At 35.9% G+C, this 23708-nt stretch overlaps 1 protein-coding gene across 1 annotated transcript in view; it reads right to left on the bottom strand.

The window, feature by feature from the left end:
• Nucleotides 1–23708, bottom strand: part of ANXA10 (annexin A10) — a 105575-nt gene that overhangs the window by 42841 nt on the left and 39026 nt on the right. The window contains exons 2-3 of the mRNA XM_032855909.1: nucleotides 23309–23390; nucleotides 14646–14740 (exon numbers count right to left, since the gene is read on the bottom strand). Coding sequence (XP_032711800.1) covers nucleotides 14646–14740; nucleotides 23309–23390 — 177 coding nt within the window. The remainder of the gene's footprint in view (nucleotides 1–14645; nucleotides 14741–23308; nucleotides 23391–23708) is intronic.

The following is a 23708-nucleotide window of genomic DNA, read 5'->3' as shown; positions in this document are numbered from 1 at the left end:
GCCTTGGCAAATGGAATGCATCAGACTTGATCCCCTCTTGATGTTACTAGAAGTCCTGGAAATTGTTAACACTTTTTCAAGTTATAGCACTGCTTGGCCCTTGAATATAATTTGTGTCATGTGTTTGACTTTCCAGACTATTTGCAGTCTCACCATGGTTCGGTGCATATTATAAACGTCACTCAACAATAGACTGACAGTTAAGCTATTTGATTGACCTTCCATAGTCTCTACCATCCATAGGCTTCTGATATTGGTGGTAATTGATTGACTCAATAAAATTTCTGGCTCTGTCTTCTTTACCTCCTTCTGATATACACAGCTTAGTAGGGCAGTTGGTCACTGAATGCAGTTTTCTCTCCTGGATAATCATAATGAAGTGTGGGAGACCGTTATTGTGATATAATAAAATATATATATATATATTTGAGTTCCAACCCCCCATGTCTGGCAGAGAACTACTAAAACTTTGTCCTTTTTTGATAGGAGTGAGAGGATAATCTTTTGCTGTTCATAATAACCCCTTTTCAGTCACATCTGAGTTTATGCTAATGAGGTGATCTTGAGGAAAGGGGCTGATTGCTGGAGGATTGGATTGGAATCCTCAGCCCTACTGATCTCTAGGGAAGAAAGAAGGGCTGGAGACTGGCTTATTCACCAATGACCAGTAATTCAATCAATTGTGGTTATATAATGAAGACGCTATAAGAACTCTAACTACAGAGGTTTGAAGTGCTTTCAGGTTGGTGGACACATCAATGTTCTGGGAGAGTGACATGCCCAGAGAAGGCATGAAAATCCATCATCCTGTCCCACATGCCTTGTTATACACATCTCAGCCATTTTTGTGTTCCTGAGTTATATCCTTTATAATAAACTAAGAATCATAAGTACAGAGCTTTCCTGAGCTCTGTGAGCCATTCTAGCAAATTATTGAACTCAAGGAGGAAGATGTGGGAGCCTCCAGTTTACAGCCAGTCATTCAGAAGTACAGGTGACAATCTAGGATGTCTGAAGTGAGAGAAAATTTTGGGAGACAGTCTTTAACCTGTAGGATCTGTGGTAACTCTGGGTAGTTAGTATGAGAATTATTTAGTTTGAGGAAAATAATCCGTACATTTGGTGTCAGAAGTGAAGTGTTGAGTGGTGTAGAGAGAAACAGGAGTTTTCCTCTAACTATGTAGACCTATTTTGAAAATTTGGGATTCTATTCTGACCATTCCTGGTCATGATGTTTCTTTTCCTTCTCCTAACATTGTCAGCCTCAGGGTATACTTATTGGTCTACTCTGTGGGTGGAAGTCTAAGGAAAAGTGGGCTCAGGATTTCAAACAATTCTGGTTAAGCCACCAGAGTACCTCTGGACTTTCATGGTCCTAGATCATAAGGGTAATGACTATTTAGTTGAGTACATTGCTTGTGTGACATAATGGCTTTTTTGAAGTTTTATAAAAATACGTTTGTCCCTCCTGCATCTGAGCCTTCTAAAAGAAAGTTTTGGGTGTGAGTTAGAAAAAAGAAGAAAAATGATGAAGTTACAACTACTAGAAAAGTGACAATATTCTAATGGTGGAACAAGAACAACAACCTTGGCACCTGGGGAAGGAATACCTAATCATGCCACTTTGGCTCTAGAAGGTATTTAGGACAACTTCAACTCACTAGCCAAGGTTGCATGGATGATAGACTTGTTCTAGACTTCCTCCTTGTGGGCAAAGTTGAAGTCTCTGCCATCACTAATACATCTTGCTGTATCTAGATGAAAACTTCAAACCAAGTAGAAAGGTCATTACTAAAACTTCAGAATAAGCCACTCAGCTTCTTAAGATAGGCTTGATGATTTATGGGATTAGTTGAATTCATTGGGTCCAGGTCCCTGTGGGGGCATGGTTGGAATCAATACTGCCAATTGACCTCCCCTGCTGCTTGGAATCTTTGATAATTAAATACTGTATGAGACAAATTGATGGATTTAGTCTCAGCCTTTGTTAGTCAGAATGATAAGAGTGGCCTGGGGACTGGTGTGCTCATAGGTAAAAAAAGCCAATAGTGAAAATGGAATGTGGTGAAATGAAACGAGAGGTGATGTTGTTGGAAGACAATTTTCTGTAGATCTCATGTTTCTGAATGTTACACAGAGTGAGGCACTGACAGCCTTTGTTCTAGACTAGCTTTCCAAGGATGTTTATATAGTAATTAGCATCATAAAACAGAGATGAGTGATGGGCAGCCATCCATTCTGGCTGAAGTTTCTAATCTCATGGTTTCTCTTCTGCAGTAGAACCCACTGCATGTGCAGGTGTTATTTGGTCATTTTTGCCTTGAATTTTGGGATTGAGGCTCAGGGAACTGGTGCAAAAATTCTGACATTTTGGCAACCACTATGACTGTGAATGATAAACTGTATTTTGTCTTTGATTCAGGAGTCTTCTGTCTTCTAACAATATCTGTGATTATCTTGGCTGGTTAGCTTGCTATCTTATATGTCAAAGGCTCATTACCTTTCACAGTTTTTGACAGAAGATTGTACAACAACATAATTTGAAATTAATCCATATATTTGGAGAAAATATTTATAGTCTATATACACAAGAAATAACTGATATCCAAATTATGCAAATAAATACAAATCAATAAATGGCAACCTACTAAAAGGAAAATAAGACAATGTAGAGTTAATTTAAAAAAGGGAGAGGGGCGCCGGGGTGGCTCAGTGGGTTAAAGCCTCTGCCTTCAGCTCAGGTCATGATCCCAGAGTCCTGGGATCAAGCCCCACATTAGGCTCTCTGCTCAGCAGGGAGCCTGTTTCCTCCTCTCTCTCTCTCTCTCTCTGCTTGCCTCTCTGCCTACTTGTGATCTCTGTCAAATAAATAAATAAAATCTTTAAAAAAAAATAAAAAAGGGAGAAACCTTGAAAGAATTCTAGCATTGCCCTTTTCTGAGATTCAACTTATACTTCATACTTTGGACAAAAATCATTTCCTTTAAAAGATTGTTTCATTTTCTACTTATTAATTATCAATAAAAGACAATTTTCAAAACAAAAAAAAAAAGGAAGAAACCAAGAGGTTAAAAAAAACATGAAAAGATGCTCAACATTACATTTTATCAGGGAAAAATGCAAGTTAAAACCATAATGAGATCCCATTTATATCTATAAAATTGATCACAACTTCAGAAGTTTTATGAAGATTTAAGGGAAATGGGAACCATTATATATTTATTGCAGGTGGGAGTATAAATTTACGGAACTGTTTTAGAGAGTGTTTTGAAGACTAATTAGGCCTGGCTTTAGGAGTATCTAATTTTCTTTTTCCATTCTTCTTACTTCTCTCTCTTCCTCCTTCCCTCCCTTCTTTCCTCCCTCCAGTTCCCTGTTCCTCCATCCCTCTCTGGCAGACATTGTATGTTATTTTAAAGATAAATAATTGTTCAGGCTGTAACAAACATATACAGAGGTTTTTTGTAAACTTATAAAATTTTGCTTGATTCTATAGAAAATTTTCTTAAAATTATAAATTATTTTCCTGGTACTAAATGTTCACCAAAAGGAGTATATCTAATCCATTATTTATTTGAAAGATAAGGTAATTGTACCATTTTAAACTACTTATTTCATGCTTAATTGATCTGTGATAAATAGTATAATGAATTTAAACTTTTGAGACTAAAACTATATCCACCCTTCACTTCTAAAGTAAAAGTGAGGATAGATGAAAAGATGTCACACCTATTACTGGTGCTAGTGACATCATAATGCTACTTGTAAGTAGCTAAGGTAATTTTCTAGCCAGCTACTTCCTAGGTATGTTGATAGCTCAAGGTCAATATTTTTAACCATGAAACTGAGACATAATAGGGAAAAAAAAGTATTATGAGAACAAGATGGGTCTGAAGAGTGAACTTGAACTCTTCACACATTCACATGTCTGTTTTTTTTCCCCCCCAAATTTTATTTAAATTCTAATTAGTTAACCTACAGTGTAATATTGGTTTCATGAGTAGAATTTAGTAATTCATTACTTACATATAACTCCCAATGCTCATCATAACAAGTACCCTCTTTGATACCCATCCTCCATCAGCCCTCAATTTGTTCACTATGGCTAAGAGTCTCTTATGGTTTCCTTCCCTCTTTCTCTCTTTTTTCCCCTTCTCTTTTGTTTATCTCATATGAGTGAAATCATATGGCATTTTTCTTTCTCTGACTGGCTCATTTTGCTTAGCATAACACACTCTAGCTCCATCCATATTATTGCAAATGGCAAGATTTCAGTCTTTTTGATGGCTGAGTAATAGTCCTTTGTGTATATATACCACTTCTACTTTATCCATTAATCCAATATCTGTTTATCCAATGGACCCTTGAGCTCTTTCCACAGTTTGGTTATTGTCAATAATGCCGCTATGAACATCAGGACACATGTACTCCTTTGAATATGCATTTTTGTATCCTTTGGGTAAATACCTAGTAGTGCAATTGCTGGGTGATAGGGTAGCTCTATTTTTTAACTCTTTGAGAAACCTCCAAACTTTTTTCCATAGTGACAGAACTAGTTTGTGTTTCCACCAAAAGTACAAGAGGACTCCTTTTTCTCTGCATCCTTACCAACATTTTTTGTTTCCTGTGTTGTCAATTTTGGCCATTCTGACATGTGTGAGGTGGGATCTCATCTTGGTTTTGATTTATATTTCCCAGATGATGAGTGATGTTGAGCATCTTTTCATGTGTCTGTTAGCCATCTGGATGTCTTCTTTGGAAAAGTGTTTATTCATGTCTTCTGTCCATTTCTTAATTGGATTATTTATATTTTGGGTGTTGAGTTTGATAAGTTCTTTATAGATTTTGGATACTAACCCTTTATTAGATATTATTTTAAAATATCTTCTCCCATTCCATAGATTATCATTTAGTTTTGTTGATTGTTTCCTTCACTGTGCAGAGGCTTTTTATCTTCACTAAGTCTCAATAGTTCATCTTTGTGTTTGTTTTCCTTGCCTCCAGTGATGTGTCTAGTAAGAAGCTACTATGGCCAAGGTCAGAGAGTTTGCTGCCTTTGTTCTCCTAGTATTTTGATGGTTTCCTGTCTCACATCCATTTTGAATTAATTTTTGTGTGTGGTGTAAGAAAGTAGTCCAGATTCATTTTTCTGCATTTTGCTGTCCAGTTTTCCCAGCACCATTTGTTAAGGAGACTGTATTTTTTCCATTGTATATTCTTTCCTGCTTTGTCAAAGATTAGTTGGCCATAGAGTTGTGGGTCCATTTCTGGATTTTCTATTCTGTTCCATTGATCCATGTGTCTGTTTTTGTGCCAGTAACATATCTGTCTTGATCCCTACAGCTTTATAGTCTGTAACTTGAGGTCTGGGAATTTTGATGCCTCCAGCTTTGGTTTTCTTTTTCAGGATTGTTTTGACTGTGTAGTGTCTTTTGTGGTTCCATACAAATTTTAGGATTTTTTGTTCTAGCTCTCTGAAAAATGCTGTTGGTATTTTGATAGGGCTTGCATTAAATGTATAGGTTGCTTTGGGTAATACAGACATTTTATGATGTTTATTCTTTCATCCATGAATATGGAATATTTTCCCATTCCTTTGTGTCTTCCTCAATTTTTTTCTTAAGTGTTTTTATAGATTTCAGGATATAGATCTTTTACCTCTTTAGCTAGGTTTATTTGTAGTTATATTGTTTTTGGTGCAATTGTAAATGGGATTGATTCCTTGATTTCTTTTTCTGCTGCTTCATTATTGTTGTATAGAAATGTAACAGGTATCTGTACACTGATTTTATATCCTGTGAATTTGTCATATTTATGTATTAGTTCTAGCAATTTTTTGGTGGAGTCTTCTGGGTTTTCTATAGAGAGTATCACGTCATCTATAAATAGTAAGTTTGACTTCTTCCTCATGATTTGGATGCCTTTTATTTCTTTGTGTTGTCTAATTGCTAAGGCTAGGACTTCCAGTATTACATTAAATAGTAATGGTGAGAGTGGAGATCCCTCTTTTGTTCCTGACCATAGAGGAAAAGCTCTTAGTTTTTCCCCATTGAAGATGATGTTAGCTCTGGGTTTTTTTGATATGGCTTTTATGATGTTGAAATATATTCCATCTATACCGACTTTATTGAGGATTTTTATCAAGAAAGGATCCTGTATTTTGTCAAATGCTTTTTCTTTATCTATTGAAGGATCATATGGTTCTTAACTTTTCTTTTATTAATGTTGTATATCACATTGATTGACTTGTGAGTATTGAACTACCCTTGCAGCCCAGGAATCAATCCCACTTGGTTGTGGTGAATAATCCTTTTAGTGTACTGTTGGATTTTACTTGCTAGTGTCTTATTGAGAATTTTTGCGTCCATATTCATCAGGAATATTGGTCTTTAATTCCTTTTTTTAGTGGGCTCGTTATCAGGTTTTGGAATCAAGGTAATGCTGGCCTCCTAGATTGAGTTTGGAAGTTTTCCTTCCATTTCAGTTTTTTGGAACAGTTTGAGAAGAATAGGTATTAACTCTTTTTTAAGTGATGGAATCTCCCTGGGAAAACATCTGGCTTTGGACTTTTGTTTATTGGTAGATTTTTATTACTGATTCAATTTCTTTGCTGATTATAGGTCTGTTCAGGTTTTCCATGTCTTCCTATTTCAGTTTTGGTAGTTTGTATGTTTCTAGGAAATTGTCCATTTTTTCCAGATTGCCTAGTTTGTTGGCATATAATTTTTCATAATATTCTCTTGTAATTGTTTGTATTTCTGTTGTGTTGGTTGTGATCTCTCCTCTTTCATTCGTGATTTTATTTATTTGGCTCCTTTCTCTCTTCCTTTTGATAAATCTGGCTAGGGATTCATCAATTTCATTAATTCTTTCAAAGAACCAGCTCTTAGTTTCATTGATCTGTTCTACTATTTTTGTTTGTTTGTTTCTATATATTTATTTCTTTCTAATCTTTATTATTTCCTGTCTTCTGCTGGCTTTAGGCTTTATTTGCTGTTCCTTTACTAGCTCCTAAAGGAATAAGGTCAGGTTGTGTATTTGAGACTTTTCTTGCTTCTTGAAGTAGGCCTGTATTACAATACATTTCCCTCTTACAACTGTGGTATCCCTGTGGTTTTGGACTGCTTTCATTTTCATTTGCGTCAATGTATTTTTAAATTTCTTTTTTCATTTCCTGGTTAACCCATTTATTCCTCAGTAGGATATTCTTTAACTTCCATTATTTTTGGTCCTTCCAAAATTTTTCTTGTGATTTAGTTCAAGTTTCATAGCATTATGGTCTGAATATGTGCATGGTATGATCTCAGTCTTCTTGAGGGATTGTTGAGGACTGATTTGTGACCCAGTATGTGATCTATTCTGGGGAATGTTCCATGTGCACTCAAAAAAAAAAAAGTTTATTCTGCTGCTTTAGGATGAAATGTTCTGAATAGATCTCATATGGTTCAGTGTGTCATCCAAAGCCATATTTCTTTGTTGATTTTCTGCTTAGATGATCTGTTCATTGCTGTAAATGGGGTGTTAAAGTACCCTAATATTATCATATTGTTTTTAATGAGCTTCTTTGTTTGTTATTAATTGATTTATATATTTGGGAGCTCCCAAATTAGGGGCATAAGTATTTATAATTGTTAGATCTCCTTGATAGATAATCCCCCTCAATTTTGATACAATGTCTCTTCTAGGCAGCATATAGATGGGTCTTGTTTTTTTTTTTTTTTTAATCCATTCTGATACTCTGTGTCTTTTGATTGGAGCATTTAGTCTGTTTACATTCAGAGTGATTATTGAAAGATATGAATGTAGTGCCATTGTGTTAACTGTAAAGTTGGTGTTTCTGATGCTGTTCTCTCTTCCTTTGTAGTCTTTGTTGCTTTTGGTCTCTCCCCTCCCCCCACAACTCAAAAAGCCTTCTTTAATATTTCTTGCAGGGCTGGTTTAGTGGTCATGAACTCCTTTAGTTTTTGTTTATGTAGAAAACTCTTTATCTCTCTCTCTATTCTGAATGACAGCCTTGCTGTATAAAGTATTCTCGGCTGCATATTTTTCCCATTCAGCACATTGAATATATCATGTCACTCTCTTCTGGCCTGCCAAATTTCTGTGGACAGATCTACTGCAAACGTAATCTGTCTTCCATTGTAGGTTAAGGGCTTTCCCCCTTGCTGCTTCCAGAATTCTTTCCTTATCTGTGAATTTTGCGAATTTGATTATAATATGTCTTAATGATGGCTGGCTTTTTTTGAATTTAATGGGAGTTCTCCATGCTGCTTGGATTTCAATGTCTGTTTCCTTCCCAAGATTAGGGACGTTTTCAGATACATACTGAACTATAAGCTCTATCAGCTATAAGCTAACCTGATGCTCCCTTTTCTTTCTCTTCTTTTTCTGGAACTCCTATGATATGAATATTATTGTGCTTTAAAGAGTCACTGAGTTCCCTAAGTCTAGATTTGTGATCCAATACCTTCCTTTCCTCTTTTTTTCAGCTTCATTATTTTTCATAATTTATAATAACTGATTCATTCCTCTGCTTTGTCCATTCTCATCATTGCATCCATTCAGTTTTGCATCTCAGTTATAACATTTATTTTGGCCTGACTAGTTTTTAGTTCTCTTATCTTTTTAATAAGGGATTCTCTAGGGTCTTTCTTGCTTTTTTCAAGCCCAGCTAGTATTCTTATAATTACTGTTTTAAATTCTGGTTCAGACATCTTACTTTTATCTGTATTGGTTAAATCCCTGGCCATGACTTCCTGTTCTTTCTTTTGGGGTGAATTCCTCCATCTTGTCATTTTGTTTGGGTCACTGTTTTGTGTGTGTGTGTGTGTGTGTGTGTGTGTGTGTGATTATTAGGGAAGTCTGTTTTATACTGGCTCCTATGAGTAATAGCTGTATTAAGAGGTAAAAAGAAAGAAAGAAAGAAAGAAAGAAAGAAAGAAAGAAAGAAAAAGAAAATAAAAGCTAGATCCTAGGTGTGTTTTGGTCTGCTTGTTAAAAAAACCTAGATCCCATTCCCCCTGCTCCCCACCAAAAAAAGACAGCTAGATTCTATTTTCCCTAGGGTTGAACTTTTGCAGCACTCTATGATCAGTAGACTTGGTGCTTGCAAGAAGTTTGTGCTACTCTTCTGGGGGTGGGTCATGTTGTGCTGATTCTCAGGTGGACTTGCCCTGTGGAGATAGACCTGAAGGGCATGGGGGTGGGGGGTGGGGCTGATGTAAATGACTCCAGCCTCCACTGGGTGGCACTGTTTTGCTCACTGAAGTCCGTCATTTGGGGGGAAATGTTGGGAAATGATGGTGCCAGTCTCTTGCTCTCTTGTCCACAGAGCAGGAAGTTTGCATCTGCTGTTCTTCAGAATGCCCTCACAGAAGATCAAACAAGTACCTCTCTTGTGTCTCTGGCTTCTGTCAGACCCCTGCCTTCACCCTGCCTGCATTGGAGCTGTTTACCTACCCGCCAAGTCACACAGTACTTCTGTGTTTTATCTCGGGCACACAGCTGAGTTTCACAACTCCAAATTTTAGAGATCTGGGGGTAGGGACCCATGCTGATCCCCTGGGGGGAAGGTCTTGCTCCACTGTAGCTGGTGCCGGTTTGTCCCAGAACTCGGTTGTGCAACCATGCAACTGTCAAAGTTTTTATGTTTTTTTTTTTTTAATATTTTATTTACTTATTTGAGAGAGAGAGAGAGCATGAGTGCATGAGTTGGGGGGGGGTGGCAGAGAGAGAGAGGGAGAAACAGAATCCCCAGTAATCAGGGAGCCAGAGGTGGGGCTCAGTCCCAAGAACCTGGGATCACGACCTAAGCCAAAGGCAGATGCTTAACCAACTGAGCCACCCAGGCAGCTCTCAACCATTCTAAGTTTATGGTAAAGTGTAACCAAAAAGCCAGCACCAGGGTTTGTTGTCCCAGTTGGTGTTTTTGTTCCTATACTAGGGAACTGGGCAGCATGTTGGCACCACCAGTGTTTTTGTCCCTAGAGAGGCTATGCCACTACTCCCAAATGCATTCCAAGCAGGGATACTGTTTCTCCCTGTGTGGCCTAGGGTATCCTTTGACCATGCTGCCCACTCCCAGGTCTCCACTTTCCTTTCCCACCAGAGCATAGCCAAGCCTATCGGGCATGACTCTAGAGATGGGGTGGACCACCAAGACTTCAGACTTTGTGTTCCACTGTTTATAAAAACTTGTGGTAGATAGTCAGTCTCCTTTTTCCAGTCAATGGTTTCAGGGAAGAATTTTTCTTGTGCAACCCCTGTGTGTGCTCTCTCTCTCTCTCTCTCTCACTTCTCTGTAATCAGGGCTCCCTCCCCTTCACAATACCTATGATTCTCTTCTCCCCCAAATCAACTCTTCTCTGTTCCTGCCTTCCACGATGTGGCTGATTTTCTATCTTTAGTTGTGAAGTTTTGCTCTCTCAGTCTTCAGATCAATTTCTTAGGTATTCAAAATGATTTGATATTTAACTAGCTGTGTTTGAGGGATGAGGCAAGCTTAGGGTACCCGTACTTTTCTGTCCATCTAAACTTCTTCCCACATCTCTGTATTGAGTGTCAGCTGCATTAGTCTGCTCAGGTTGCCCTAACAGCTGACCATACTGGGTGGTTTAAACAAAGAAATTTATTTTCTTACAGTCTGAGGTCTGGGAGTCCCAGATCAAGGTACTGGCAGGGCTGGTATCCAGTGAGGCATCTTTTTTTGGCTTACAGATGGCTGTCTTCTTATATGGTCACATGGTCTTTCCTTTGTTCATACACTCTGCTCTTTTCATTTAAGACACCAGTCCTATAGAATTAGGGCCCCACCTTTATGAACTCATTTAACCTTAATCATCTCCTTCAATGCCTTATCTTTAAATACAGTTCCTTTGGGAGATTAGGGCTTCAACATTTAAATTTTGAGGGGATACACCAACTATGTGCCTGCCACTGTCATGAGTGCTTTGGTCATGCTAGTGAACAAAACAAAGATTATTCTCCTCGTGGGGCTTATGTTAGGGAGAGGTGGCGAAAAATAAATAATAATTATGTATAAATAAATTATGTAGTATGTTAGAAGGCAGTGAGTGGTATAGGAAAAAGTAAAGAACGGGGGAAGGGATCTGGGATGCTGACACAGGCTTTGGGGTGGGTGACAGTTTTAAACAGGGCAATCAGATTAGGTCCTCCTGAGTAGCTGACATTGAGCAAAGCCTTGAAGAATATGAGAGAGTTAACAGTATAGATAGGTATCTGCTTTTGTTATATCTGGTATTTATTCAGTTAAGATATTGGGAAACTTTGAAAGACATAATTTAGAGTCAGATAACCTTGGTTCAAGTTCTAACTTCGTGTGACTCAGGGCAACTTAGCCGCTGCACTAAATTATATAACCAACACTACAATTTTAATGAATTCCAGATGCTAGGATATTTCAGAGCTGATTATCCCTGTTTTGGATGAACACTGAGAGAATAAATTACTGCAAGGTTGAATTTGAACCCCATTCAGGAATCATTGTCTAATTGCTAAACTTATCAGATATGTAGTTTCCCCGCCTAGCCCCAGAGGTGTTTCATTGTTCCCTTGGTTTCAATGCAAGGCTACAGTAAAGTACTTTACTTTGGTGAGGAAGATCAGGAATGACCTCATGAATTATGTTGATAAATATGTCAGTCAGAGGCATTCCAAAAGGTTTTTCATTTTAGTGTAGGGATTAGTGTGCTTTGGGTGAGGAAAAGTTGATGACATTTAGCAGCTCTCCATTAATGTAAAATACCGAGAAATAAGTATTTAAGAAGCATGCCTAGACTTGCACTTTGCTCAGCAACCAAAAAAAAAAAAAATAAATAAATTCTGTCAAATCTTAATTATCCATACTAATAAAAAATAAAAAATATCAAAGACTAACATAGGAAATCTATAAACTCTCACCACAGAAAGGGAAAGATAGCAGAAGATAACAGAAGTATAAAGTAGATAATACTTTAGTATATATAAGTGGATGTCCCCTCCACTTTTTAAAACAAAAATGTAAATAGACAAGATAAAATTTTTTAGATTCCCTTATTCTATAATGAAATTTGTCTTCTATGTTAGACCCTGGACTGAGCTCTGGAGGGATAGTAGCAAATAATCTGGTCCCTGATTTTCTAGGGGATTATGGTCTAGTCATCAAGAGAAAAAAGTAAACCAATACAACCTAAAGTGTCAAGGCCATGGTAGCAGTATGCACAGGGGATTCTGGGACCCCAGCAGAAAGTACCTAGCCCAGGGCAGAGGGTGAGTGTGACAGCAGAAAAGGTTTATAAGAGCAACCAAAACTATACCTTCAGAGTGTCATTCAACAAACATAATTAAACAATCTTGGCATGTTAGATAGATACTTGTGCTAAACTTTCTGGATGAAATGCAGTCCACCTTTTGAGGATTTAAATTCTGGTAAGGAAAGCACATATAAACAAGCTCACTAATGTGTCATTAGGCACTGAGGGGGAAGTTACGTAAAGAATGCAGTAGCAGCCCGCGTCCATTCCATTCTGTTTAGGGTTAGTGGTGTGAGGAAGTGTACAGTGTCTGGGAAGATGAGCTGGTATGCAGCTTGTGGAGGGGAGAGTCAGGACATGGCAGTAGATGGAACACCCTGATTAAAGGTAAGGGAGCAGGTAAAATAATTTGTAGAAGTACAGGTAGTTCAGAACTGTGTGAAGAAGGGGGAAAGGGAATAAAATGGAGAACAGAAACAAGGTAAGCTTTGTATGCTTACAAAGTATTGTAAGGTATTGGTTTATTCCATGGACTTGTGGATATTTGTGAGGCAAAAATATGATAAACATTCAGGGACCGAGTGAGGAAAGCAGAAATCTAGATTTGGAATCATTCTGGCTTCAGCGTGGGGATAGATGAGAACTGGAAAGCATAAAGTAGGAGGTACCAGTTACAAGTTTCATGTTAGTCTGGGTACCAAATGAATCAAGATGGTATAAGTGAGGGAAAAAGAGAGAAATGTGAGAGGAAAGATAACTTTCAAGGCTTGAAGACTGTATGACAAAGGTATTTTAGAGGAAAGGGGCCAGCATGACTCACTTTCTTCCATTGGTGTGATTGTGTTATTAGTCAAACTTTTCCACACAATATGGATTATTCAGCAGAGGTAGAGTTTAACAAACTTTGAGACCTTTGAGGGTATAAATTGTTCAATAGATTTTTTTTTTAAGGTTTTATTTTTTTAATTTTAATTTTATTTTATTTTTTTAAAAGATTGTATTTATTTGTCAGAGAGAGAGAGAGAGAGAGAGGGCAAGCACAGGCAGACAGAATGGCAGGCAGAGGCAGAGGGAGAAAGAAGCAGGCTCCCTGCCGAGCAAGGAGCCCAATGCGGGACTCGATCCTGAGACGCTGGGATCATGACCTGAGCCAAAGGCAGCTGCTTAACCAACTGAGCCACCCAGGCGTCCCTGTTCAATAGATTTTTTATTCCTTGAGTTTAAGTACTTCATTTCTTAATGCTTTAATCTGCTTTAGTGTAATTTTGTAGACTAAAGTAAAGTAATGCCTTCAACCTAAATTAACCTGATATATAAAATGCAAAGATGTATGCAAACCTTTGAGTTAAAAAATACTGAAAAATGACCACTCTTGTAACAATATGCATATTAGACAATATTAGATTACTGATGCTAGAACTTTTATAGTTCTTATGTTCTCTTTCAGAAGAAAACTAGCACTGTTATCATGGGAACATAAGCTACAGTAGCAGTTTACCTGAAAACAAACAAACAAACAAACAAACAAACTGGTTTCCTTCTATGCCTAAATTCAACTAATATAACTAGTAGTGGTATCTTCAATTATTAATTTATTTTACAACAGAGGACTACCCTTTATTTCATGTATTATAGCTGTTCAAAGACTGAGGTTTAGAGATGGAGTGAATTTATAAGAGCTAACTCTACAGAGAAAGTTTTATGATAGTGTTTCATCAATAATGCTCAGTTGACAAAGTAATTGCTATTTCAGGCCCTTTTGGCCTGAAGAGTTTTTGTTCTGAATCTGTGGTTTAAATGCATAACAAAAGAAAGGAATCTTTAATGGTACTTGCTTTGAAATTAGAATGTGATTACTTTAAAGCACTATGGATAGTGTTATTGCCTTAAACTATTTTTAACTGCCATTCTTTTTTAATGGTCTCTATAACAGCATGCTGTGAGAAGAAAAGCTAGTACAGAATTCACTTTGGTTGAGAGTTAGGTGAAGACCTGTGGAGAATTGTAGGAAAGATCTTATTTTTTTGACCTAGTGATCATTAGCCCTTTCTATTCTTTCCCTAAAGCTTGACACAGGGGTGTTTCCAGTGCAACATTTTTAGCCTAATTGGACCAACTAGCAGTGTAAGACTATCAGAACTTTCATTTTATGAAGCTGAATGATTTTTGAGAAAGGACTGATGGAGTAACTGTAAGTGTGAACATGCCTCACACATAGATACATCTTATATTCCTTGGAACATGTTAGAGGCATAGGAACTGTTTCTGACATACATTAGAGTCTGAGATCTTTGTAATCTATGAGACTGAAAAGAATAACAGTATCTGTTTTCTGAAAGGGTTGTGATTTCCCAGGAGTTTGCCCTAGAACAGGTCACGACGAAGAGACCTTACCCGGCCATACATGCTCTGGTATGCCTCCGCAATCGTCAGCCTTTGTGCATTACAGCGTTGAGTTAGAATGTCGATCAGCATGTCTTTGTCACAGCCTGGAAAAGAATAATATTTGAAGATTAGTAAAGTTGCTACTCTGTAGTTTGGAAGAAGCCATTATCTAAGGATCAAAAACTATGGTGCAAGCATTATCCCTGATGGTACTTTAAAGCAGTGAGCAATTTTAACTAAAATTGGAAATCACAGAGCAACACTTGATGAAGGCTAGTTTCCTCCTATCTCTCATTTTGGTGCTATGCCTACAGATTTTCCTTTAAAAAGATCCAACTAAAAAATACGGAAGAATAAAAAATATGGTCTTTCTTCAACCACCTCTCCAACCCACCAGAAAAGGCTTCCTTGACCTTCAAGCTGATTAGTATTTAAATGGGTACAACATCTTTCTTGTTTTATAGTTAAGGAGATGTAAATTATAATGAACATACATTAATACTAAAACAACAGCTACAGTTCAAAACCTCCAGAAGAAGGAAGAGTAATGGAGAAGGAAAGTATAAAAGTACAAGGGCTATGTAACCTTCTGAGGGACTGTGTGAACCTCTTATTGTTGGCGTGGAACGTGGACTCTTTTTCCTATAACCAAGGCTGATTCTGGATGTATGAGGCCTTTATTTCCTTATATGCCAACACACTGTACTGGTATAACACTGAAATATGCAACAAGTTTAAACAAATTTAGCTCTAATTATAGTCATAGTAGAGTGACCAAGAAGGCCTTAACATTTCCCTCAACTTGACTAAAATTTAGACAGGTTTCTTTCTGACTGAATGCCTTTGATCCCCCCTTTTCTGAGAGCATTTACTTTGGAAAACTTGCAATTGTAAATTTTTCTTTACTCTTTTGGGATCTGCCAATCACTTGCCAGTTTTACAATCCAGAAATGTCTTTCCCCAAAGATTGGGAGCCATCTCTTTGAAATATAAGCATCAGGAAAGATAGAATCCCTACCTCCTAGTCTCTGTGGGAGGATAGGATCCCAATTTTCTTAAGAACTAATTAGCGAACACAGATGTCCTAATCGCATTGACAAACACCCCCAACTCCCGGTATTCTCCAGTACTTTTCAACTAGTCTCCCACCTCCACTGTCCTTAAAAACTCTCTTGCCATTTGTTTCAGAGGAACTGAGTTCTTTCCTCTATTGTAAAGTCTTGATTTCTGTTGCAATTGTCTTGAATAAAGTCTTCCTTGCCTGTTTAATTCTGTATAGTACAATTTTTCTTTGACAAAAGTAGATATTTAATGAAGAGGAGAAAAAGGAATTGAATGGCTAGGATATTAAGCAGATCATCTTTTTGGAAATTAAAGCTATCCTGGATGCCCTTAGGTTCTTAGGAAAGCTGAGTCAGGTACTGAAATATCCAGTGAATGAAGGCTAGTCACCAGGATTTACATACATAACTATGCCCTGTGAAACAAAAGGGAGAGCAGGATGTTTTACATAGGTGAGAGGAATGATCTGTAGGTATAAAATGGAAGGAAGGAGGCATAGAGTTGGCTCCAAACACTGAGATTTATGGTTTGTGAGAGGCATAGAGCAACGTATTGCCCTGGAGCTAGCTGGTTAATGGCCTGGTCACAAAGGACACTAAATAGTTCTATGGAGTCTGTTAATTGCATGATGGGAATTCCAAAGGGAAGATATTTTTAATAATAAACAGAAGATTTTTCAGTTATATCCATTGTCATTTTTACTGTCTTTACATTTATGTAATTACTACACTCTTCTGTTTTTTGTGTTGTTCTGTTGAGATTATCTACAATTTACCTCTCTGACTGAATCTCTATTTTTCAGTGTTCATAGCAATTCTTGCTCATTTATTCTACCAGGATATTTCAGATTAATTTGATATGGATCTCAAAACTTTGTTAAGAACTTTTAATTAAAATAACTAAATTTTGGAATCAATTTTAAAAAGTTGTTTTTTTGTCACTATCTGCTAAATTATTTCAGTGTTTTTCTTTTCTGAAAGAGTTAGTAAAGGTTTGTGGAGTTTTAATGGCAAGAGACTTAATTTTGTTAAAAAATACTCATATTTTCATTTATGTTGACATTTACTTTGTTTTTATTTTGTTTCTTCACACATAATTGCTAAATTAAATAAATGATATTGAATTTGTAAAAAAATTGATAAACATAAAATTACCTTGTATTCAGAAAAATTATTGTACTCACAATTTTTAATAACATTTTATTTGATTAGCTTAGATTTCTAGATACAAATGATATACTCTGCACATAATAGAAATTTTGATTTCTTCTTTACAATCATTTTAAATTTTTCTTTCCTATCCTGTTGTATTCTGACAAGAATTTCTAGATAATTTTTATTACCTGGTTTAACAGAAAAGCCTGGTATAACAAACCGTATCAATATTATAGGCTTCTATGATACACAGTTGATTCTTGTTATTTGTGGTAGTTTTCTACAAAGTTGTTATGAACATTGAATTAATAGATATTGAACTATTGTTCTGCAGGGGAATATACAGTTAGATTTCTGTAACCTCTGGTCACAATATTTTTGTCAATAGAAATGCCATTTACAACATGTATATTTGTTTGCCAATGTCCTTATAAAAACAAGCCTGTCGCCTCAGCATTGAATTCTGTCTTTTTCTCACATGGTTTTTTCCTGTATAAAATTTAGGAGATGTTTTTAAAGAATAATCTTAAGGAGGTATTTTATATCCTACTGATCTACAGAACTTGTTCAGCTAAAATTTTAACAGTTTTTATGCTGTATCACCTTTTGAAACATGCAAGCCATCTATCACTACTTTCAAAAGAGAGCTGATCACTACTTTTTATATTATCAATTATTATCTCATGAACTCACAAATTTAGCTGCTTTTCCATAGCTTTATAACATAGAACAGATGATACTTTAGCATTTTTCTGGACAGCTTCATCCATAGATCAGTGAATTTTATCTTTTTTTCTGGATGTATTATGTACCATATTAACATTGCCAATAGCACTAGAACTTATTTCTGAATGAAGCTTAGCTGATGTACATATCTTCTCAATAATATTTCTTCTTGTGCTTGGGAACCCTTGATAGCACTTCAGCACAACATTTGGGAGGCATTTTAAAGAACATAATCATCAACAAAAAATATAGACCTACAAAAAAATATATAGCATTAAATTGACCACAGAAAGGACACAGTTATATTATGAGAACTGAAACAAGAAGACAGAACATCATCTTGTCTAATCTCAGCTGGAATATGCACTCTGGTAACTCAAAGTTTACACGTCTCTCCATACATCTGTTAATGACCATGAAAGCAAGGCAAATGTTGATTGTGGTGTTATGAATGAATTTTAACAAGTAGACAAATGGACAAGTGTGGAATCTGTGAATAGTAAACATTGACTATATGGTCAAATAGGTAAAAGGGGTTTACTAAGCAAGAAGATAATTATTTCTAAAATTTCAAATTATATCTGAATAGCACTGAGATAGATGATAATGGGATAGAGGAAGATATACTATGCTAACATATTAGAAAAAAACAGAGCTGCTTTATTAATTTTAACACAAAAGACTTCAGAAGAAGGAAAATTATCAGGGATAAAAAGAACCATCACATAATGGTAAATGGGTCAATTCTCCAGGATGATATAAGTCTTCATATGTGTGAGCCCAATAAAAAAGCATCAAAACACATGAGGCAAAACTGATAGAACTGCTAGGGAGAAATGGATGAATCCAATATTTTTTCTGGAATTTAATACCTCTTTCTCATAAATGGACAGATCCAGCAGGCAGAAAACTTATAAGAATATGGTTGATCAACATCATCATCCATCATCAGTCAACTTAATATCATTGATATCTATAGAATATTTCATCGAAAACAACAGATTATCTATTGTTCTCAAGCTTACATGTAACACTAAGATAGACTTTATATAAAATACACTTTAACTGCCTCCTCCTGATGGTGCACAGGAGAAGAATGAGGCACAAACAAGTCAGCTGCAAGAGAATGGGAGTAGAAAAGACTGTCATCCCCTGCTCCCATTCTCTTTCAGCTGACTTGTTTATGCCTCATTCTTCTCCCATGCACCATCAGGAGGCAGCACTTAACCAGTTTAAAATAATAGAAGCCATGCAAATTATGTTCTTAGACCAGAGTGTCATTAAACCAGAAATCAATAACAAAAAGATAGCTGGAAAACCCTAAAATTCTTGGGGATTGAAAAACACACTTGTAAATAATACATGGGGCAAAGAAGGCTCAAGAGAATTAAAAAAAAAAATAAATGAAAATGAAAATATAAGCTATTAAAATTTATTAAATGAGGCAATGAAATAAGTAGAGGAAAACTTATGTTCTTTAATAAATATGTGGGAAATAAAGACCTAAATTAACTAATATAAATTTCCATCTTAGGAAATTAGAATAAAAGAACAAAATAAGTCTGAAGTAAGCAGAAGAAGTAAACAATGAAAATTAGAGTAGAAATTAATTCAACTGAAAGCAATAAATTAATAGAGAAAAATCAATTTACCTGAAAACTTATTCTTTGAAAAAAATCAATAAAATTGATAAGTCCCAACCAAGTTAACTAAAAGAGAGAGAGAGAGAAGATACAATTACTAATATCAGAAATGAAAGAGGATATGTTACTGCAGATACTATGGATATAAAAGGATAAGAAAGGAATACTAAGAACAACTCTGTACTCATAAATTTGATACTACAGATGAAATGGATTAATTTCTTCAAAAACACAATCTACCCAAACTTACGCAAAGAGAAATAAACATATGAATAGGCTTATATCTATTAAAGAAGTTAAACACAAGTTAAACTTGTCAAAACAGAAAACACCTGGCCCTGTCGGGTTCACTGGTGAACTCTACCAAACTTTTAAAGAATAAAATTATATGATTCTTTTATTTGTTTCTTTATGGTCTCTTTCAGAAGATAGAAGCAGAGGGAATACTTCCTAAATCATTCTATGAAGTTATTATTATTCTAATACCAAAATCAGAGAAAGCATTACAAGAAAGGAAAACTATAGACCTATATCTGTCATGAACACAGATATAAAAATTCTTCAAAAAAATTGCAAATTGAATTCAACACTGTGTAGAAAGAATCATGCATTATGACCAAGTGGTATTTATTTCAGTTGTGCAAGTCTTATCTCAGCATTTGAAAAATCAGTTAATATAATTCATCACATCAATAGAATAAAAACGAGAAACTGTTGACTGTATCAACAGATGGAGAAAAAGCATTTTACAAAATCTAACACCTGTTCAAGATGAAAACTCTCAGCAAAACCTATAGGGAACTTTACTTAAAGGGGACAAAGATCAGGAACAAAGCAAAAATGTCCATTCTAAATAGCACTGAATGTTCCAAAAAAATTAATTTTGACTTGTATGTAGCTTTGTCAAGAATTAGGAATGTAGGTTAAAAATAGTTCTAGTTGTCCAGCACCTCACATGGATGACTTGGAAATTACATATGTTAATTGAGACAAAATAAACACAGTTATTCTAAGGCTGCACAGATTGAGAAAGTAGCTTTTAATGGTAAGGAATTAGATATTGGACTGAACTATTAAGGACTATAACTGAAGGTTATTCCCTTTTAGAGTGATTGGTGAATTTTTATACAACTTAAGACAGCTATTATTAAAACTACTCATTTTCATTTGCCTTAGAGTATTTTTTTGCTTTCTGATTTTTGTAAGAAAAATACAGCAGCTAAGTCAAAAAAATCAACAAGTGGAACTACAGCATCAAACTAGAAAGCTTCTGAAGAGAAAAAGAAACAACAGAAAGAGGGGCGCCTGGGTGGCTCAGCCGGTTAAGCCTTCGGCTCAGGTCACGATTCCAGGGTCCTGGGATCGAGCCCCACTTCGGGCTCTCTGCTCAGCGGGGGGCCTGCTTCCTCCTCTCTCTCTCTTTCTGCCTGTCTCTTTGCCTACTTGTGATCTGTCTGTTAAATAAAGGAAATCTTAAAAAAAAAAAAAGAAACAATAGAAAAAGCAAGCTACAGAAAGGGAGAAAATGCTTGCAAATCATATGCCTGATAAAGGGATTAATATCTAAAATACATAAGAATCTCATACAACTCAATAGCAGAAAACAAATAATCTAATTAAAAATGGTGAAGAACCTGAACAGACATTTTTCTAAAGACATACAAATGGCCCGTAAGTACATGAAAATGTGCTCAACATCACTAATTGTTAGGGGAAAGCAAATCAAAACTATAATGAAATATCACTTTATACCTGTTAGAATGATTATTATCAAAAAACGAGAAATATGAAGAAAGGGGAATTCCCGTTGGTAGGAATGTAAATTGGTATAGCCACAATGGGAAACAGTGTGGAAGTGTTTCAAAAAATTAAAAACAGAATGATATAGCAATTCTACTTCTGGGTGTTTATCTAAAGGAAATGAATTCATTATCTCCTAAAGATATCTGCACCTCCATATTCACTGTAGTGAAAACCACTAAAGTTCCATCAACAGATGAATGGATAAAGAAAATGTGACTCTCTCTCTCACACACATATACATACAGTGGAATATTATTCAGTCACAAAAAAGAAGAAAACCCTGCTATTTGAGAAAACATGGATAAATCCCAAGGATATTATATTAAGTGAAATGAGTCAGAGAAAGGCAAATATCGTATGATATCACTTATATGTAGAATTTAAAACAGCTGAACTCAAAGAAACAACTAGGGGCTGAGGGGTGGGGAAATGGGGACATGCTGGACAAAGGGTACAAGCTTTCAATTGTAAGAGGAATAAGTTCTGGGGATCTAATAATACACAGCATGGTGACTATAGTTAACAATACTGTGTTGTATTCTTGAAAGTTGCTAAGAGAGTAAATCTTAAATATTCTTACCATAATAACAACAACAATTATCATTTTGTCAGGTAAAAAGATGTTACTAGCTTTATTGTGTTAATAACTTCACTGTATACACACACGTACCCCTGTCCTATTATCGCATTGTACATTTTAAACTTATACAATGTTAGATATCCATTATATCTCACTAAAACTATAAAAAAAAAACCCTCGTAGTAGCCAAGGAAAACATTAACAATTATTTTTTTAAGTTACACTTGCCAGGGTCATCAGGAAGGATAGACTTCAAAGCATTTTGAGATGTGTTCTGGCTCTGCAATGCTGGAGTGGACAGTATGCAATCAAGCCCTAACCCCCCTGAAATTCTTCAGTCTAAAACACTGACAAGCAAAAACTTACAATGGTCAAAATGAATCCGCATTCGGACCCTAAAGTTGCTATGACAGCAGAATTGAAACTGGAGCAAAGAAATTTTTTTTCAGTGAATAGATTGATGTATAATTTTAAAGCAAAAATTACTCTCCTGAAGTCAAAGTTAATCCATAACTTTTTGTTAACTTGCCTCTATTTTTCTAGTGGTGACTAGATTTTAAAAGGCATGAAAGCATCACAAACTCCTAAAGTCAACTTTAGAGAGCATGTTTAAAGTCCTTTACTGTTTTCCTGTGAGATTCTGTTAGTGAATAAAACATGAAAATGACCATGCATACATGTGTTCGTGCTCACATACACACATACACAGGCACACCCAGTACAGTTCTCATAAAGGCGATCTTGTCTTCAAAGTTAAGAGCTTGCTTTCTTATAAAGGGTTTGCATGCTTTATGCAAAATTTCAGTGTTTATCTTCATGCTCACCAGAAGTCTTCAAACAAGTTTTAGTTTAGGAAAACATATGGATGCTTACCAGCTCCATTTCATTTCTTAAAGATTAAATCTTTTTTTTTTTTTAAAGAACTCAACAGTTTTCCTCCCTTATCTCTACATTCCTTTTCTGAACTCTAGTTTTATTCATTGAACATCCATTTATTAAGCACCTGCATGCCAGACTCCATGCTCTGGGAGCACCCTGAAGTCTGCGGTGACACAAAAGGACAAACACAATGAAAATGAGATCAGTGACACAGGAGTGCAGGGGAGGGTGCCTTGGGCGTTGGCACGGCTGGTTGAGGTTGGAGTGCCCAAAGTACAATTCAAAAAGGAAGAATTATTTGAATGGAATCTTGAAAATAATTTGGATGCAAAGTAAAAGGAGAAGAAAATGGCATTCCAGGCTGGGGATTATTGGACTAGTTTTATAGAGATGAGGAAACACAGATCCAACTTGGGGAAGAGCAGAAAGTTTGATTTGGCTGGAAATGGAAGTACCCTGTCCAAATAAATAAATAAATAAACGAACAAATAAATAAATGGTTAGTAAACAAGGGCAAAGAAAGATGTTTTTTCCTAGGATGATTTTTGGTTTGGGATTTCATTTAATGTAGTTAGTGATGAGACATTTAAGGATTTAAGGGAAAAACATGTCAAGATCATACTTGCAATTGAGAGAACAAATAGGTTCACCATGATTGTCCTTTTCTATTGTTTTTCTTCTTACTCTAGTTCCGTGCCCAGCTTTTTGTTTTAATCTGCTTTTGCCTTCTGTTACACATCAAATTTTTACACCCGTATTACAATCTTAAAACAAGGTAGAGTGAAAAAAATTACAATAAAAGACGATGGAAATGATCAGGCTTACCAAATCCTTGGAGTGCTCCCCCTAGCATTTGGGCATCCATTATGGGATTGAAATTTGGAGCTGGGAAGATGGTTCCTTGAACCTAATGGGAAGAGTCAATAAGAAAGAGATAACAGTATTTTTTTATAAGAAATACTTGAATATGTTTTTTTGCAGATAAATGAAAACAAAAACAATCTATGTGTTTAAATTACTCTAAGACACACAAGTCTATCAAACAAATGTGTTAATTGTATGTTAATAATATGGAGCAAATTGATAGAATTTTAAAAAATCCAATGACCTCTATTATATTGGCTCTATTCCATCTAGGAATTTGAAATACCAGAGCCAACAGTAGAAAATGTGAGAATCAAATAAATATAAATCTTTGTAATAAGTAGTGAAAATTTTCTTAGGT

The sequence above is a fragment of the Lontra canadensis genome, unplaced genomic scaffold, assembly GCF_010015895.1.
Source record: "Lontra canadensis isolate GAN:19392208 unplaced genomic scaffold, GSC_riverotter_1.0 scaffold10, whole genome shotgun sequence".
NCBI lineage: Eukaryota > Metazoa > Chordata > Mammalia > Carnivora > Mustelidae > Lontra > Lontra canadensis.
The sequence above is the reverse complement of the archived record's forward strand: the minus strand, read 5'-3'. Positions and strand labels throughout refer to the sequence as shown.